General features: G+C 52.7%; 1 protein-coding gene across 1 annotated transcript in view; it reads left to right on the plus strand.

Moving 5' to 3' along the window:
- KANK4 (KN motif and ankyrin repeat domains 4) overlaps positions 1-11241 on the plus strand; it is a 32376-nt gene extending 21135 nt beyond the window's left edge. Inside the window, exons 7-9 of the mRNA XM_056122207.1 lie at positions 2916-3058; positions 5186-5386; positions 10741-11241. Of these exons, the coding sequence (XP_055978182.1) occupies positions 2916-3058; positions 5186-5386; positions 10741-10845 (449 nt within the window). The 3' untranslated portion in view covers positions 10846-11241. The remainder of the gene's footprint in view (positions 1-2915; positions 3059-5185; positions 5387-10740) is intronic.
- Positions 11242-19213: the final 7972 nt, after the last annotated feature.

The following is a 19213-nucleotide window of genomic DNA, read 5'->3' on the forward strand; positions in this document are numbered from 1 at the left end:
TAAGATCTTAATGCACAAGGCAGTGCAAATATTTACAGCCTTCCCAGGACTGGACAGTGTTGTCAGGCAGCTGCGTCTGTCCGTTGTTACTTAATGGTCAGCCCCCAGCTGCTGTCTACAGAATCCAGTCAGTACTCCAGAGGGGCCCCAGAGCGGAAGCGAGCAGATTATTTCCTTAGCCTCTAGCAAACCGCTGTTATTAGAGCTCATTTCTGCAGGGGGGCGGGGGGGGGGGGCGGAATTGGGATGCCAGTTTTTCCCTTTGCACAGAACTTGTCAGGATCCCCACTGACGTTTTTCCATAAACCAGATTTATTGCGCTGAATTCTTCCTGAGCAAGACTGTAAGAACAAGACTCTCTGGCAGTAGGAGGGGGCCACACTCAGCCCTTACCGGCTGGGTTTTTTTCATGTTTGTTTCTTTGTTTCTTTGTATTCAATATGCCAAACACAGTAACAACAAAGTCTCCAATGGAGAAGTTACAGGGCCCGCTCCAGCAATTCGATGAACAGTGACAGTCTCTTTGTTGTTTTGGTTTTGGAGCTGCACCTAGCGCGGCTGACTCCTACCTCTGCATTCAGGGGTCCCTCTTGGCAGTGCTGGTGGGACCTTATGGGACGCAGGGATCGAATGAGGGTTGCATGTGTGCAAGGCAAATGCCTTACCCACTCTTGTTCCCTTCCTGGGTGAAAACACCCATAAAAATGTCGTCGGCGCCATTCTGAGTGCTTTAAAGTCTATCCATGTTCAGTTTGCTATAACCCGAGGCAGTTCGTCTGGTTCTTTTTCAGAGTTACAGAGAGGAAATGCTGAGAAAGGCGAGTGGTTCCTTGTACCAGGAGAACTTGATTAGCTCCCCAAAGACAGAGACACGCAGGTTTCTCCCTGAAGCAGGAGTCACGGGGCTCTGGGTGTTCCATGCAGTTGAGGGGTCCTGTGTGCCACTGACGAGGGTCTGTACCTGAAGGTTCTCCCAGTGGGTCACAATGCAGAAATCTCTTCAGTTTCCTTTTAATAGCACGTCTTTAAAAAAGGATGTTTTAAAAAATGTTTTTAAAATGTGATGTGTGTATATATTCTTAATTGAGATATATCTATCTATCTATCTATATCTGTATATATACACACACATACATGTCTATTCACAATTGTTTTATTGGGGGGAAGCTGGTGGTTTGGCCACACTCGGTGGTGCTCAGGGCTAACTCCTGAGTCTGTGCTCAGGGATCACTTTTGGTGAAGATCAGGGAACCGTATGGGGTGCCAGAGATGGAACCCAGGTCAGCCTTGTGCAAGGCAATGTCCTTATCTGCTGTACTGTCTCTCAGCCCCAGTTGCTTTAATATTAAAAAGGAAGTAGGGGCTGGAGCAATAGCACAGCAGCAGGTAGGGCGTTTGCCTTGCACGTGGCTAACCCGGGTTCAATTCCCAGCATCCCATATGGTCCCCCGAGCACCACCAGGAGTAATTCCTGAGTGCATGAGCCAGGAGTAACTCCAGTGCATTGCCGGGTGTGACCCCCCCAAAAAGCAAAAACACAAAAAAAATAAAAAGGAAGTAAAAGGACAGGAGAGATAGTATGGCAGAAGCACCACCAGAGTGATCCCTGCGGAAGTCCTGGGCATCCCCGGGTATGACTCCCAAACTGAAACATTTGACAAATTTGAAAGGAAGGCGTGGTTCCCTTCCATTTTTCTGCAGAAGCTTTTCTGTGTTTGCCCTGTGGCATTTTCCGTGCCTCCAGGTTCTTGCACAAGATCACTAGGTACTTGGGGAAGTCCCCTAAGCCCGAACCATCTGCGAATTTGTTCAGAGAGAGAGAGACAGACAGACAGACAGACAGAAACAGAGAGCACTGGGGGGATAACTCTGAGCAGGAGAGCACTTTTGCACGTGGGCAGGTACTCTGGGTTTGATCCCTAGCACCGCAGGGTTTCTCCCGAGCATCCCAGGAACGTGGCCCACGCCCCCACCACCCCCAAAGTAAAAAGAGTTGCAGGAGCTGCAGTGGTAGTGTAGCGGGTAAGGCACTTGGCTTGCAACTGGTCCCATCTCCAGCACCCCAATATGGTCCCCTGAGCCCACCAGGAATAATCCCTGAGCACAGAGCTAGGAATAAGCCCTGAGCACTGCCGGGCACGGCTCCAGAACAAACGAACTAGAGTCTAGCTACAAGTGAGAGGAGACAGACAGAAACCAGCTGCTGCCTGTTGGCTACTCCGCCTCCGCCTCCTGCAGCTTCACTAACCTGCAGGGTTGCATCCACTATGAGAAATCACGCCTGCTGGGAATCGTGGCAGTTGGCTATCGTTATCTCTGACCTTGCCCAGTGGGTCCTTTCAGAAAACTTAGAAAGAGGGGCTGGAGCGACCATATATGGAGAAGGTGCTTGCTGTCCCCATGACCATCCAAGTTTGATTCTTGGCACCCTACATGGTCCCCAAGACTGGCAAGGAGTGATCAGTCCCTAAGCACAGCACCAGGAGTAAGCCCTGAGCACTGTCAGGTGTGTCTCAAACCCCCCAAAAGAAGAAAAACCCAAAAAGAAATTGACCACCGTTACAAGTCAGGGGTGTAGCTCTACCCCAGGGCAGCTGCTCTGTACCTGTGAGGTACCCGGCTCCGGAGAGCAAACGTAAATGGAGCCAGAGCAATAGTCCAGCGGGGAGGGTGTTTGCCTTGCATGCAGCCGACCCAGGTTCGATCCCTGGTCCCCCCCAGCATCACCAGGAATAATTCCTGAATGCAGAGCCAGGAGTAACCCAAGAGCATCTCCCGTGTGACCCAAAAAGAAAAAACAAACATACGTTAAGCACACAGTACCGATAGCACCCCTGTGAGAGGGACTCTCCCCAGGGGACCCCCCACCCTTCAGCCTCTCAGCAGCCATCCCAGCTCCCCTGCTGCCCTTCCAGGCGTCTGCAACGTGGACCTACAGAACAGAGCTGGCTACACGGCCGTGATGATCACGCCCCTGGCGTCTGCAGAGACCGACGAAGACATGGCTGTCGTGTGGAAGCTCCTTCGAGAAGGAAATGTGAACATCCAAGCTACTCAGGTAGGCCGTGCATGGGAGCTCCTGCAGTACTGATAGGCATTCCCTGCTTTATCCTGCCAGTAGGTGAGGACTTCCGGGTGGATCTCTCCACAGAGGGTTTCTCAAAATAGGGGTCATCCCCAGCCGTGCTCAGGGCCCACACCTGGAGGTGCTTGGGGACCACGTGGTGGCGGGGATTGAGCTCAGAGTCTTGCATAGGCCTGGGGTGTGCTTGAGCCATCTCCACAGACCTGTGTAGAGGGTTTTTTTTTTGTTTGTTTCGGGGTCACGCCTGTCAGTGCTCAGGGGATACTCCTGGCTCTGCACTCAGGAATTATTACTGGTGGTGCTGGGAGGACCATATGGGATGCCAAGAATCGAACCCAGGTTGGCCATGTGCAAGGCAAACACCCTCCCTGCTATACTGTTGCTCCAACCACCCCCCTACCCCCCAACCCCTTGTAGTTTTTAGTTCAAAAGGACCCTGGATCCTCTGTGTAACATCGTTCCTATGCCTGAATATTTTCTAACCTTAAGATCTCAGGGATGGACAGATAATACATGGTTTGTCTTGGATGCTGTTGGCACGGATATGATCCCCAGCTCTGCTTAAGGTGTTCCCTGAGCCCTGCCAGGAGGGATCCCTGAGCACAGAGCCAGAAGTAAGCCCTGAGCACAGAGCCAGGAGTAAGTCCTGAGCACAGAGCCAGGAGTGAGCCCCGAGCACAGAGCCAGGAGTGAGCCCCGAGCACAGAGCCAGGAGTGAGCCCCGAGCACAGAGCCAGGAGTGAGCCCCAAGCACAGAGCGAGGAGTGAGCCCCGAGCACAGAGCGAGGAGTGAGCCCCGAGCACAGAGCCCGGACTGAGCCCCGAGCACAGAACCAGGATTCAGCCCTGAGCACAGAACCAGGAGTGAGCCCTGAGCACAGAGCTAGGAGTGAGCCCTGAGCACCAGCCAGGAGTGAGCCCTGAGCACAGAACCATGCACGGCCTACCTGAGTAGCTTGGATGTTCACATTTCCTTCTCGATTCAGCCCTGAGCACAGAACCAGGAGTGAGCCCTGAGCACAGAGCCAGGAGTGAACCCTGAGCACAGAGCCAGGACTGAGCCCTGAGCACCAGCCAGGAGTAAGTCCTGAGCACAGAGCCAGGAGTGAGCCCTGAGCACAGAGCCAGGACTGAGCCCTGAGCACAGAGCCAGGAGTGAGCCCTGAGCACCAGCCAGGAGTAAGTCCTGAGCACAGAACCAGGAGTGAGCCCTGAGCACAGAGCCAGGATTAAGCCCTGAGCACAGAGCTAGGAGTGAGCCCTGAGCCTCACCAGGAGGATATCTCTGAGCACAGAGCTAGGAGTAAGTCCTGAGCACAGAGCCAAGAGTAAACCTTGAGCACTGCTGATTGTGGCCCCCAAAACCCAAACAAACAAAACCTCCGAGACCAGGACTGACTGGGAGAGAGGTCAGTGGACTTGGCGTCCAGGTCACCGCCCAAAGCTGGCGAGTTCCATCTGGCTTGACTCCTGACCCCAGTTTGCCCACGCTAGTGTCTGTGCCCAGAAGCCCCTGCTGCTGTTCCATGCTGACTGCGATGACAAGGGGGAACAGTCGCGATGTCTCTGTTTAGTGTCTCTGCCTGAGGACACCAGCAGAAGCTAATGTGTCCGGATTCACATCCGGGGCTGGGGATAAGGCTCAGGGCTACAGCACTCGCCTGCAGGGAAGGAAGTCTGGATTTCATCACTAGCCCAGAAAAAAAAGATTTTTTTTTTTTTTGCACATGGGGTCGGAGAGCTAGAATAGGGGTTAAGGAACTCGCCGTGAACACAGTCAACCCCAGTTTCGTCCCCATCAGCACCTGTGATCCAGCAGGAGTGACTCCTGAACACAGCCTGGATTGACCCTGAGCACTGACAGATGTTTTCCACGCCAAGTAGCAGTAGCATAGTCCTTGAGCAAGATGGGCAGAAAGTGGCCCTGCGTTAGCGGGTCAGGGACTCTTGCGAGGAGGGAGCCTCCGACTGGGTGGATGGGACATGTCCTGCACCAGGAGCTGGAGGAGGTGCCTGTCCACAGTGTCCGAGACCACCCAGCGGGCAGGGGCTTCCCCCCTGCTTGGCCACAGCCTCCCCACGCCCACGTGCTCCGTGCAGGGGGGCCGCACGGCGCTGATGCTGGGTGTGAGCCACGACCGCGAGGACATGGTGCAGGCGCTGCTGAGCTGCCACGCAGAGGTCAACCTGCAGGACCACGACGGAGCATCCGCCCTCATGCTGGCCTGTCACCACGGCAACACGGACATGGTGCGGCTGCTCCTGGCGCACCCGGCCTGCGACAGTAGCCTGACCGACAAGGTGAGACGGATGGATGGAATGTTGACTCATCAACTTGTTGATTCACCAACAAGTAACGCCCCTCCCTCTCTGCCCTTTCCCTCCCCTGCCCACCCTCTTTTCCTTTCCCTCCCTTCCCCTCCTCTGCCCACCTCTCTTCCTTTCCCTACCACTCCGCTCCCCTTTCCTTCCCTTGGTTTGAGAGAGCAGGTGGCCCTCAACTTGACTTCACACGGAAGGGAGTGTTACAATGTTGCAAGGGGCCACTGAGGTAATCCTGAGGTTAAGGCACTTGTCTTACATGCTGGTTCGTATCCCTGGCATGGCATATAGTCCCCGCAGCACCACCAGGGGTTATTCCTGAGCACAGAACCAAGTATAGTCCCTGAGCTCTGCCAGGCATGGCCCACAAATGAACATTAGGGGCTGGAGTGATAGCACAGTGGGTAGGGTATTTGCCTTGCACGTGGCCAACCCAGGTTTGATTCCCAGCATCCCATATGGTCCCCCGAGTACCACCAGGAGTAATGCCTGAGTGCAGAGCCTGGAGTAACCCCTGAATATCACCAAGTGTGACCCAAAAAGCCAAAAGAAACCAATGACATTAATAATATGAATAAATGAGAATGGCCATGGCTGCCAGGGCTTTTGGAGGTACAGGGAGTTGGGGGGAGGTCACCCATCCCAACTCTGAGAAGGCCTGGAGTTTTCAGATAAAAGACACCCCATGTACCTGAAAGTTTTCAGCAGGTTAGTGTCCTTGTGGAGCTCAGTCGTGTGCAGTCCGTCCAGAGGCATGGCGGAAGTTGTTGGGATTTAGATGCAGCTGTGGGGGCTTTGGGTGGGTGGGAACATGGCCCGCCACCCTCCCAAGATCACCTGGAGGTCTCAGCTGGGACTGGGTATCCGAGAAAATTTTGTGGCGAGTTGATCTCTTTCAAGATTTATTTATGAGTCTCTGGAACAGGGCTGGTAGCTGACTTCTCTGTTTTTTAATTTAAAAAAAATCTTTTAAAAATGTTTATTTTGGGGGACCACGTCCAATGATGTTCAGGGGTTACTCCTGACTCTGCACTCAGGAATTATTCCTGGTGGTGCTCAGAATGCAATATATGGGATGCTGGTGATCAAACCCAGGTCGGCCACGTGCAAGTAAGCACCCTGCCTACTGAATTATCACTTTGGCCCTTCTCTGTTTTTTTTGTTGTTGGTTTTTTTCTTTTTTTTTTTTCTTTTTGGGTCACACCCAGCAATGCTCAGAAGTTACTCCTCGTTCTGCATTCAGGAATCACTCCTGGCTGTTCTGGGGGACCATATGGGATGCTGGGGATCGAACCTGTTGTTGTTTTTTTAACTGAGATAACAATGGGACTGAGAAAAAGCTCCATGGGCCTGTGCGTGCTTCGCATGCAGGAGGCCCTGTTTCAGTCTCCTACACTACATGGCTCCCAGAGCACCACTGGAGTGACCCCAAGCACTGAACTAGCAGTAGCCCCTGAGCACCATCAGATGTTTCCCCCTGCCCCCCTTCCCAATGAACTATGACAACAGAAAAACAGCTAATATTGCCACTTGCTGTTGTATTAGGTCCGGCTATACAAGGGAACAGTTTCGCATGTGTCTGTGTTGGGAACGTTCCCATCCCCGTACACGGTGACAAATGCTGCTCTCCCGTGAGAAATTGGAAGAACTCCCTCAACACCAGTCCCGGATGCAGTGTCCCTAGCCTCGTGCCCATGCACGGCCCTGCCTCCCGCATCCTTTTCTCAGTCTCTGGGAGAGAAGTTGGAGGACACGCTCTCCAGGCCCCCTGTTCCTCCTCAGAACAGAACGGAGCTCGTACACTTGGCGTCTGCTGATGAGAAGCCCACACACGTAGGCTGTCCAGGCCAGATGGTCCCTGTCCAAAGCCCCGGGTCCCCCAAGGCGGGCCCAGGGCTCGTTCCCATGGTAAATATCATCCCACACTTGGTGTTTGCGTGCCGCCTCGGACCCTGTGGAATCCTGGGGGCTGGGCGGAGTAAACCCACATGCTGCCTTTCCAGACTCCTGGGCTGAAAACTTAAATGTTGATCCAGATTTGCTCCATCTAAGACAAGACTCACTAGGAATTAGCTGGCTCAAGTTCCTCATCAGCGTGGGAAGGATCTCTCATGTTACCCAACATTCCTTTCCAACAGTACGTGAGAGTGGACCCAGGAACCCAAAGCTGGGGCCAGCTTGGGGTTGCTGGGCCCTGGGGAACAGGCCAGTTCCACTGTCCCCCTCAGAGAGAGTTTCCCAGCAGCCCCGCAAATACCCATGAACACACAGTACTCAGAGGAAACCTATGGGGAATCCTTTTCGGGAAAGGTTCTTATTGTCTTACTGTTATTGTTGTAGGGGCCGTGCAGGGCAATGCGCATGGCTAGGAAGGGGGCCAGGCCATGTCCAGTATCAGCCGCAGGGACTTCCTCATGCATGGAATGTGCTCTGCCACCTGAGCTACACCCAGGGCCCCAGAAGTTTGGGGACTTCCTGAACAGTCCTCGGGAGGCCTGGTACCCCCACTGGCCATTCCCACCAACTGGGCCACAGTTCATTTGCACAGGCCTGAGAACGTGATATGGCTCGGGACCTGTAGTGCCACAGAGATCTGGGCCACCCCAGTGGTTCTGGGGGCCTCCACGGCTGTACCTAGTGATATCTGCTCAGGGACCATGTGGTGCCTGGGTTGGGTCCTAGAACTTAATTTTATGAAGCCCACATGCCTTCTCTTGGGGTCCCACTGGCAGGCCCTTTCTTATTCTGCTCAACCCCACCAATCTGGCCGTTCACATTTATAAATCTGCATGCACATATATACGCATACATGTATGCACACAAACTCATGCATGCACACACACTCAGACAAACACCTGCACACATGCACATGCCCACACACATACACTCATGCATGCATATACCCTCACACAAACACACACCTGAATGCATACACACTCACATACATGTATGCACACTCACATGCATACACACTCATGCACAAGCACACATCTGCACTCATGCACGTGCCTGCATACACACATGCGTGCACACACTCATGCATACACACCTGCATGCATGCACATGCCCACACATGCATGCACACTCGTGCATACACACACCTGCACACATGCATGTGCCCACATACACACATGCGTGCACACACTAGTGCACACACACATGCATCAATGCACATGCCCACACACCTGCATGCATGCACGTGTCTGCATGCACACACATGCGTGCACACATGCATCGGCACACATGCACATGCCCATACACACATGCATGCATACACATACTCATGCATACACACACCTGCGTGCCCACACACATATACATGCATGCACACTCGTGCATACACACACACCTGCACGCGTGCACGTGCCTACATACACGCATGCACACACTCATGCATATAGACATAGCTGCATGCCTGCACACGCACTCTTGACCTCTCCGAAGCATCCTCTTAGGACTTCTGTGGTTTCTCCTTGTGCGCTGCCATCATCTCCAGGGGTGTGTGGAGTCCTCGGTGGCGGGAACCCCTCTTGACACAAAAGGACAGATTGAAGCCACTTGGGAACACTGCACACCTGCTTCTTGGTGGAATCTTTCATTTTAGGGGAATGCCCCCATCTACAGCAACTCACCGCATCTGCCAAACCATTAGTAGCTGTGCGGCAAAATGTAAACAAGACGCACCAGCGATGCTGAGTAGGAATCCTAGAGAATCTCTTGCTGGAAACGTGGCTGCTTACACCCCAGCATTCTGCACAGGGCACTGAGCCCAGGCCACTCTTAGTTTTTTTCTGGAGAGTGGTGCTGAATATCAAACCCAGCACCTCTCACATGCAAGACAAACCTTCTACTAACACTAGCCCTTGACCCACTCTTTTGGGGGAGAAAGTAAGGGTGGGCACACCTAGTAGTGCTCAAGGACTGTCCTAGCTCTGGACTCAGGGCCCTCCTCGTGGTGCTCATGTGGACCATGTGATTCCGAAGATTGACCCAAGGTTAGCTACATGCAAGGCAGATGTCCTGACCCCCTTACATCGCTCCAGCCCAATTGATCCCTCTCTAAAAAGACTGTAGCCACCCTTGAGCCATGTCTCATTCCATCTCACTGGCCTTTCTGCTCAGCAGTCTGCACAGAGAAGCCGACACAGCCCAGCGAGAGCCCCTGATCACAGCTTCTTCCACAGCATTATCAGCAGCTTCCTGCATGGCCATGGCCATGGCCTGCTGTGCAGAAGACAGCAGGAGGTATTAGTGCCCATGTCCTGCCATGCTTGGAGCCCGTTTCTAAGGCTCAGGTCTTAGAAACGAGGGGAGAGGCTGGAGTGATAGCACAGTGGGGAGGACTTTTGCCTTGCACATGTCCAACCCAGATTTGATCCTCAGCATCCCATAGGGTCCCCCCGAGCATCACCAGGAGTAATTCCTGAGTGCAGAACCAGGAGGAACCACTGAGCATCACTGGGTGTGACCCCAAAAGCCGAAAAAAAAAGAAAGAAAAATGAGGATAGTCAGAGAGGAGGTTGTAGAGCTGGTAGGGCTCTTGCCTGGCTTGCTGGGTTCCGTCTCCAACATCATAGAAGACTCCACAAGCCCTCCACAAGCCCTCCCTGAGTGCAGAGCCAAGAGTCATTCCTGAGCTCCACTGGCTGTGGCCCCCGCCCCAACAAATAATAATCAGAGGGCCAGAGTGATCCATCAGCCAGCAGGGCACTTGCCTTGCACCATATATGGTCCCCCAAGTGCATACACACACCTGCGTGCCCACATGCATGCAGTGAGCATCGAGCCGGGAGTATGTCCTCAACAGCACCACCAGGCATGGCCTCCAGATTAAAAATTCATAAAAATTCAGAGTTGAAAATCAAGCAGCAGGGGCTGGAGCGATAGCACAGTGGATAGGGCATTTGCCTTGCACGCGGCCGCCCCAGGTTCGATTCCTAGCATCCCATATGGTCCCCTGAACACCGCCAGGAGTAATTCCTGAGTGCAGAGCTAGGAGGAACCCCTGTGCAATGCTCGTGTGACCCAAAAGGAAAAAAAAAGAATCAAGCAGCAAGTGTGGGGGATATGACTCAACTGTAGAGCACTTACCTCGCAGGGGTGAGGCTCTGGGATCAAGCCCCCAAAACTACAAGATGCAAACATCAACAGCACATCTCCCTCCCCCTGGGCCCGCATTTCCCAGAAGGGGCATTTTCCTCAGGATCCTGTGCCCTTGGCCTCCCCTGTCTCCTGGGGTCTCGGGATGCCGGGCCCCATGCATCCCCCCCTGCCACTCTGGGGTAAGGGGCAGGCAGGTGAACTGTGTTCCTCCTTTTCTCTCGCCTCTGCAGGCTGGCCAGACAGCTTTGTCCATTGCTCTGAAGTCACCCGCCCATGTGGAAATTGCCGGGCTGCTGCAAGCCCACGCGGAGCAAGGCCGCTCCCCAGAGCCCTAGGGGCTGTGCTGGAACTGGACGCGGGGAGACAAGGGACTCCTTCTCTGCACTCCTCGCCCGCCCGCCCACGGAGAGGGCACAGGTCACGGCCAGCGAGGAGGAACTATGTCAGCTATGCACATCCATCCCTGATGGATCGTTCTGATCATGCGAGAGCTTTGTAGTTTGCCCCCTTAGGTCCAGCCCCCAGACGACTCAGGGTAAGAGCAGGGTGCAAGGTACAGGGTGCTGGGGTGTTTGCCACAAACCCTAAACATCCTCAGCCTTGAATTCCCGGGACTCGACCCATGGGATCGCCAGCAGGCGGGCAGGCGGGCACACATAAGCCAAGCAAGGAAGTTGCCACTGCACCGTCTGGTCATTTCGGAAACCCGGATATAGGACCGTGTCCCTGTGAGTCTGCATGTCAGAGAGGAGGGAGAGTGAAGACCCCCCGGAATCGTGCCCTGGGAGGATCGGTCCACAGACAGCTAAAGGGAAGTGGGACTTTAGTTGGGAAGAATTGTTGGTGCAGAGGCTAGAGAGATAGTATAGCGGGTAAGGCGCTTGCTATACACATGCCAGCCCAGGTTTGATCCTCCACCACCACATCGGGTCCCCTGACCATTGCCAGTGTGGCCCCCAAACAAAATAAAAATCACCTGGAACCAGAGCAATAGTATAGTAGGGAGGATGTTTGCCCTGTACACAGCCAACCAATCCCCCAAGAACTGCCAGGAGTAAGCCCTGGCATCGCCAGGTGTGACCAAAAAAACAAACAATAATAATAATAATAAAATTATTTTTAAAAATTACCCAGCAGTGCTCAGGGCTTCCTCCTTGCTCTGTGCTCAGGGATCACTCCTAGTGGAACTCGGAGGACTATAGGAGGATTAGAGCGATAGTATAGTGGGTACAGCAGGTAGGACATTTGCCTTGCATGTGGCCAACCCGGGTTCGGTCCCCAGCACCCCATATTGTCCCCCAAGCACTGCCAGAAGTAATTCCTGAGTACCAGAGTAGCACCAGAGCCAGGAGTAACCCCTGAGTATGTAGAACCATACTGACTCAGTTTCCCTGACTCAGGGAACCACAGGAGGTGCCAAGGGTTGAACTGAGGTCAGCTGCATGCCAGGCGGACACCGCCCTACCCACTGTACTATCTCTCCAGTCCTGCCCCCTTTGCAAATATTTTAACGGAGTTAGATGCACTTTGGCATCATTGCCAGAGATTATCTTGACCGTTTCAGAGCCATCTAGAGAATCCAGTTGGCACTGGGGACAAGTGGAATGAGCTAGAAATCCGTTCCAGTGGGGATGCAGATTTCAGGGGAGTCCAGCGATGCGAGCTGCTCTGAGTCTGTGAAATGACCGATGCAGCCGCCCCGGGGATGGGGCATCATCCTCCGAAGCCACTGCCTGTCCTTCCTCCAGCAGTACCAAGGCTTCTGCTCACCCCCCTGCTTTCCCTCACCACCCTTCGGAGTGAACTGTAAGCCCCTAGGAGATTCCAGGTTCCTGCTCACGGGATTGGCAGCCAGGGTTGGCCAGACGCATGCCAGCCAGGCAAGGCTGGTGCGCTCTGGGCTAGTATCAACCCACTGAACAATTCTTCCTTCCACTTCCTTAATCTTACGGGCTCCCCGCGCCATGTTCAGTAATACACAAGATGATTTATGAAAATGTTCCGATTCATGCAAAAATGAACCCCCTTATATGAAACAGGGAAGGAATGCAAGAAGGGGTGGCATTTTAATTCCGATGCCAATTGGCTTAGTGCCTGGTGGGGCAATCTCAAAACCTTGGGTTGTATGAGAGTCTTTGAAAATGGAACTCAAACAGCCTGCCTCCAGGGGGCGCTGTACAGGGAACCGCTGGTGGACGGTTGAGAATCCAGGGTGGAGGCCCGAGAGGGAGCTCCGTGGGCTGACCCATGTTTTGCATGTGGGAGGTCCTGGTTTAACCTCCCAGCACTGCGTGATCCTCTGAGCACCACTAGGAGCGACCCCTGAGCACAAAGCAGTGAGTATCACAGCCCAGCAGATAGGGTCCCCAAACAACAACAAACAACAGAATCCGATTTGCCATCCTACGGGCATCTACAGAAATGGCATGATGAACTGCTGTGTGTCATGATTCCCAGGAGAGGCTCCAAGGCCCAGAGCAGGACGCTTAGAAAGGACACAGCCTTGCTCAGAGGCAGAGAGAAGAGCCGAAAGGACTTGATACGCTTTCAGTGACTTAAGTTTGATCTCTGAGCACTGCGTAAGAGCAAAACTTTGCATCGTCGATGTGCTAGCCTAATGCTTCCCAAAGGGGGCTGAACCTCTGGATCGCCCAAGATCCCGGTAGAAAGCGCTGTTTGGGCCGGAGGACAAGGATTCTGCATTTACCAGTTCCAAGGGATGCTGCCTGCTGGTCCACACCACCCAGAGAGTGAGGCTCTGGCCTGTTCTGACTAATTAAAATGCCGCCTGTCAGCCTGTTGTCTCACTGTGTTGAGCTTTTCTCTGTAATTTCTCGTGTAAACCTTATTTGCTGTTGTGTCTCTGCAGGTAGCTTTGTGTGTGTGTGTGTGTGTGTGTGTGTGTGTGTGTGTGTTCCTACTAAAAGAACTTACTAGGGCCGGGGAAGTGCTATAGTTCATGCTTTGCATGCCTGTATCCCATCTGTCCGTGACACTGTGTGGTCCCCAAGCACCATGGTGGATATAGCCCCCTCAAATTAGAAGGCCAAAACAAAAACCCCAAACCCATGACACTTTCTTCAGCAGAGAAGTTAAATTTAAGGGTTTCAAGTTGGCCCAGAGCGATAGTACAGCAGGCAGGGTGTTTGCCTTGCACATGGCTGGCCCGGGTTTGATCCCCGGGACCCCATATGGTCCTCTGAGTCTGCCAGGAGCGATCCCTGAGCACAGAGCCAGGGATACACCCTGAGCATCAACAGCTGTGCCCACCACCCACAGCCCCAAAATTATTTTTAAGGGAAAAGCTGGAGAAATAATGCAGTAGAGTGCATGACCAAGCTGGGGCTGATCCCAGCACCACATCTGATCCCCTGAGCACCACCCATTGCGGCTCAAAAAACAAAACCAAACAATTCAGACGGCTCACTGTGCTGGGGCTGGACTTGCAGAGGGGACGCAGAGTGGCACAGACCACACTGTCATCTGACCCTTTTCTTGGGGAGACTGAGGGTTTGAAGGAAGCCCATGATACTCCAGAGAACAACAAAGGTCACTTGAGCTAGTCCTGAGAAACCCAGTGAGGCTTCCTGGAGGAAGGTCTGCAGCACAGCACTCACTTGAGGTGAACAGCTGTGAAGAAGAGGAGAGCTAAGGGGTGAGCGAGGGCCAGGCATGGCAGCCTGGATTGCCCGGGCTGAGCAAGGGGACCACGGGAGTCTGAGACCTAGGCCTGTCACACAGGATTTGAGTGAGATATAGATTTAGACGAGACCGGAAATACGAGGGGAGCAGTTACCAACAGCCCACTCTGCAGTCAGGGCAGGCTTTGTTCTGAAGGCAGTGGAAAGACTGAGAACTGACCGATAAGAGACACAGAACTTAACCTGAGCAGGGAAGGAGGACCACTGGGTGCTCACCATGCATGCAGCTGACCCGGGTATAATCCCCGGCACCCCAGAGGGCCCCCCAAGCCCACCAGGAGGGATCCCTGAGCACAGAGCCGGGAGTAAATCCCTGTGACCCCAAACTCAAAGAAAAGTAAGCTCAGCATGTCTCACGGGGACACTGGGGAGTAGCTGGCACTCTTGGGGACACCCAGGCAGGGCCCCCTGCGTGGCCTGGGGAAGGCTTCCTGGGAACAGGGGAGCGATCAGGGAAATGGGTGTGTGTTAAGAGGGAAGCAAACCCGTAGGCTCAGAGCTGAGTCTAAGAGGCTCCCAAACCTTTTACCTCTCCATTTGGGGTCCCAGACAGTGGTCAAGATTTGGGGGAGGAGGCTGACTAGAGAGGTTCTGGGCTGTGTTGGGGTGCTCGTCTCTGCCAGAGGGAGTCCGGGAGATTGTGCCCCTGTGGGAGCTTTAGAGAGAAGCCATAAAGTGTGTGTGTGTGTGTGTGTGTATGTGTGTGTGTGTGTATGTGTAGGGATGATGGTCGGGGCCTTCCCAAAGCACAGGGGCCTCAGCTGTGCTGCAGGGAGGGTGGTAGGGAGTTGGGGTTGGGGGTGCACCCCAGCATCGTAGCACCGCAGGTGGCCTGCAGCTGGGGGGCAGGAAGCGCAGGGGGTTGGCAGCCACATGTCACTTTCAGTTCAAATTGGGAACTTGGCCTTGAGCCCGGAGCGCAATGGGGAAGCAGAGGCCTCTTCTGGGGGAGCCGAAGGGTCTTGGGAAAAAAGGCACCAGGGGATGAAATTCTCGAGCTGAAGCAGAAGAATCTGGAAATCTACACTGACAACCTTTTGTTTCGGCTTTGTTGAGGGCCACCCCCAGCAGTGCTTGGAGGCTGAGGGGACGGAACACCCTGGGGCTCTCTACACCCTCCTCACTTAGAATCTAACCCCCGTGGGCAAGTGAGGTGCTAGGTGGTCAGATCCTGACATCCGAGGGCTAGCTAGTCATGACTTCTCTATTACTAGACTGTTTACTGCCCAATTCCTGTATGTTTTGATCGCCCCCTCCCCCGCCCCAGAGTTCTTATCCTTTCGCCTTCCAAGGTACCAAAAACCCCTGATTTAAGGCACCCCAAGCCTTCTTGATGGGTGTAACACCCCACCCGGAGAGGCGACAGATGGAGCATATCCACACCCGCAGAAGATGCTTATCTTCTTTATTAACCAGTTACTGCAATCGCATAAAACATATATGAAGAATCACCTTACTTCTAGAGGTTAGAAATAACACTATTCAGGGCTGGAAAGATAGCACAGCAGGTAGGGTGTTTGCCTTCCATGTAGCTGACCCAGGTTTGATCCCCAGCACCCCATATGGTCCCCCGAGCTCTGTCTACCAGGATACCTGAGTGTAGAGCCAGAAGTAAGCCCTGGAAATCAGCACATATGGCTCAAAAACTAAAATATTTTTTTTAATTATGATAATAGTTTTATTAAAAACTAAAATATTAACAAGCACTGTAGCACTGTCCTCCCGTTGTTCATCAATTTGCTTGAGCGGGCACCAGTAACGTCTCCATTGTGAGACTTGTCACTGTGTTTGGCATATCGAATATGTCACGGGTAGCTTGCTAGGCTTTGCCATGTGGGCAAGATACTCTCGGTAGCTTGCCAGGCTTTCCGAGAGGGGCGGAGGAATCGAACCTGGGTCGGCCGGGCCAGCCGTGTGCAAGGCAAACGCCCTACCCCTGTGCTATCTTATGTTTCTATTACAGATAAATCAAGATGATCAGTCTCAGACTATAGCTGAGGAGCACTGTGGACCTAGGACCACTGGTTCCCCAGGGATGTGTCCTTCTTTTGCTTTCACGCTTTGCCTGTCCCACTTAACTGGGATGAGTCCACATGGGAAACCTGCAGGCATTAGGTGAGAATGCAGCTGGGAAGAGCTGAGACTATCTAGGTTCTTTTGTAGGTCTTCAAGGCCTCTGGGTACATGAGAGAGGAAGAATACTTGATGCCCCTGAAGACTGACATGGCATTTCCAGAGTCCTAAGGGGCAGGAATCAATTGGGAAGTGAAGGAGAGCTCTTGGGCAAGGATTTGTAACTTGGACTTATCTAATGGGAAAGTGACCTGGCCAGTGGGGGCTCTGCAGAGGGAGTTCTCACTCATCAGCTTGGGGCAAGGCGAGACCTCCCTGGAGGTGGTAGAGGATCTGTGACACCAAGACTCCCATCTTCATTTCCTTCTCTCTTATGAAACCCCAAAGGATTCATGTGAAAGGTAAAGGGAAGCATGTCTAAGACGGTTCTTTACAAGTCATGCCATTAAATAGAAACTACAGGGCTAAGTAATACAACAGTAACTTAGTTAACTCTTACCAATGAGGAAACAAGGGGACTGACCCTCAGGAAGATCTGAGCAGAGACACATTATTGCCAAGTGCCAGGAGCACCCATCAGCTCTCTGGCCCTGAAGGCACTGCTCCAAGTGCAGAGAGAGCCCTCACTGATAAGAACCATTACAGACCTTCACAAGGACCAAACTCCAAGAGAGGAAGGCCCATCCCATGAGCCACTGGATGAAGATTCAAACTTCAAAGGGCCAAAGATGTCAAAGAGAAAAGCTCTTCAGTTTGGTCTTGGGGCTGGTGGGCTCCAAGTCATTTCACCTGTCCATTCATAAACAAATCACAGAACACTGACGGGGCACCAAACAGTGGGCCATGTGTGCGGGAGGGGAGAAAATACAAGAACTATTGTTATTATTATTCTAATAATTTCCAAGAAAGCGAAATGAAACAATGAAGTTAAAACCAGAAATTTAGGGCCTGGATAGTAGAGTGGGCAGGGCACTTACATTGCATGAGGTGGATCCAAGCTCAATCCCCAGTGCTTCATATGGCCCCACAAGCAACACCAGGAGTAATCCCTGAGCACAGCCCATGTGGCCCTATATATATATATGTATATATATATATATATATATATATATATATACTCTGTATTATATGTGCACGTGTGTGTGTGTCTTTGTGTGGTTTTGACTCGGGGACTAAGATGAAATATGAACAGTGGTCTTGGACCCTTTAGTGGTGTGAAAGTGCAGTAATCTTGTACTCCAGTACCATAAATGCCAACACTATTAGCATATTACCTCAACTACAATACTTGGCAGAGGTGGTAGTGTTGGGCGGGGGGAGGGTGGTTTGCTTGGGATTGGGCCACACATGGCTGTGCTCAGGGCTTACTCCTGGCTCTGTGCTTAAGGGACCACATGTGAAAGGTAGGTAAGTTTCTGTCATTGTTTTATATTCGATTTTGCAGTGCAGAGAGTCAAACCTGGGATCTCACATGCAGGGTTTGGAAATATCTGCCGGTATCAGCATTGGTATAAGCAGTCCTGACTTCAGGAATGAAGGCATCATAAGCCCAGGGGTGACTGGGAAAACCATGTCCCCCTTAGAAACAGACCCTGTCTGGGCTGTAGGGCACTATGGGATAAGTGATGTGGGAGGCCCAGGTTCAATCCCCAGCACCACCTGATCCCTCCAGCACCCCCAGCTCTGATCCCCAAGCAACGGAAAGAGTAGCCCTGAGCACTACCAGGTGTGGCCCCAAACCCTTTTGCTGGCTTGACAGGCCTGGTGTCCTTGCTGTTCTGCCACTCAGCATTGTTTCAGTAAACCCCTCCCACCCACCCTCCCAAATCCCAGGAGGGGCTTTAGGAATAGTACAATAGGTAGTTGGCTGCATGCAAGGCAAATGCCCTACCGCTGTGCTATTGCTCCAGCATATAGCATATAGCATATAGCATAGCGGTAGGGCATTTGCCTTGCATGCAGCCAACATGGCTGACCCGAGTTCGATTCCTCCACCCCTCTCGGAGAGCCCGGTAAGCTACCAAGAGTATCTCGCCCACATGGCAGAGCCTGGCAAGCCACCCGTGATGTATTCCATATGCCAAACATAGTAACAACAAAATCTCCAATGGAGACATTACTGGGCCCGTTCGAGCAAATCTATGAACAATGCTACGGCCTTTACTTACTTTTACAATAGGTAGGCTGCTTGCTTTGCACACAATTGACCCAGATTTGATCCTCTGGGGCATCCCCTATGGTCCCCCAAGGATCAAGGATAGCCAGGAGTAATTCAGAGCCAAGAGTAACATCCTGAGCATCCAGGATGTAACACCCTCACCCACAGCCAAAACCACAAAACAAGAACAAAAATCCCAAACCAACCAATCCCTTAGGTTCAAACTTAGTCCCATTCAAATTGATTTCCAGGGGCTGGCGCGTCCGCACAGCATAGCAAGCGGGTAGGGCATTTATTTGCCTTGCCCGCGGCAACCCGGGTTCGATTCCCAGCATCCCATATGGTCCCCCGAGCACCACCAGGAGTGATTCCTGAGTGCAGAGCCAGGAGTAACCCCTGTGCATCGCCAGGTGTGACCCAAAAAGCCCCCCCCAAAAAAACCTTTGATTTCCAGTGCAGAGGATAAGCAGCTATTTGGCCTTCACTTGGGGACATCTGCAGTTTCATGGCCAGGACTGGGGCGGAAAACTGGTGTTTTGGTAGTTTGCTTCAACCTACTGTGACCAATTTCAAGGAGCCACTAGAAGGACATCACATTGCTATGTTGCTGACTGGCTGCTCTGAAAACATCTCCAAGTTACCACGTGAAGTCCTTGAGATGTGTTGAAGATCTCAGCCAGGAGCCAGCTCTGGATATATATAAATATAAATATATTTGCTTTTTGGGTCACACCAGGCGATACAGGGGTTACTCCTGGCTCACGCACTCAG

This window comes from Sorex fumeus, unplaced genomic scaffold, assembly GCF_029834395.1.
Source record: "Sorex fumeus unplaced genomic scaffold, SorFum_2.1 ptg000045l, whole genome shotgun sequence".
Classification (NCBI taxonomy): domain Eukaryota; kingdom Metazoa; phylum Chordata; class Mammalia; order Eulipotyphla; family Soricidae; genus Sorex; species Sorex fumeus.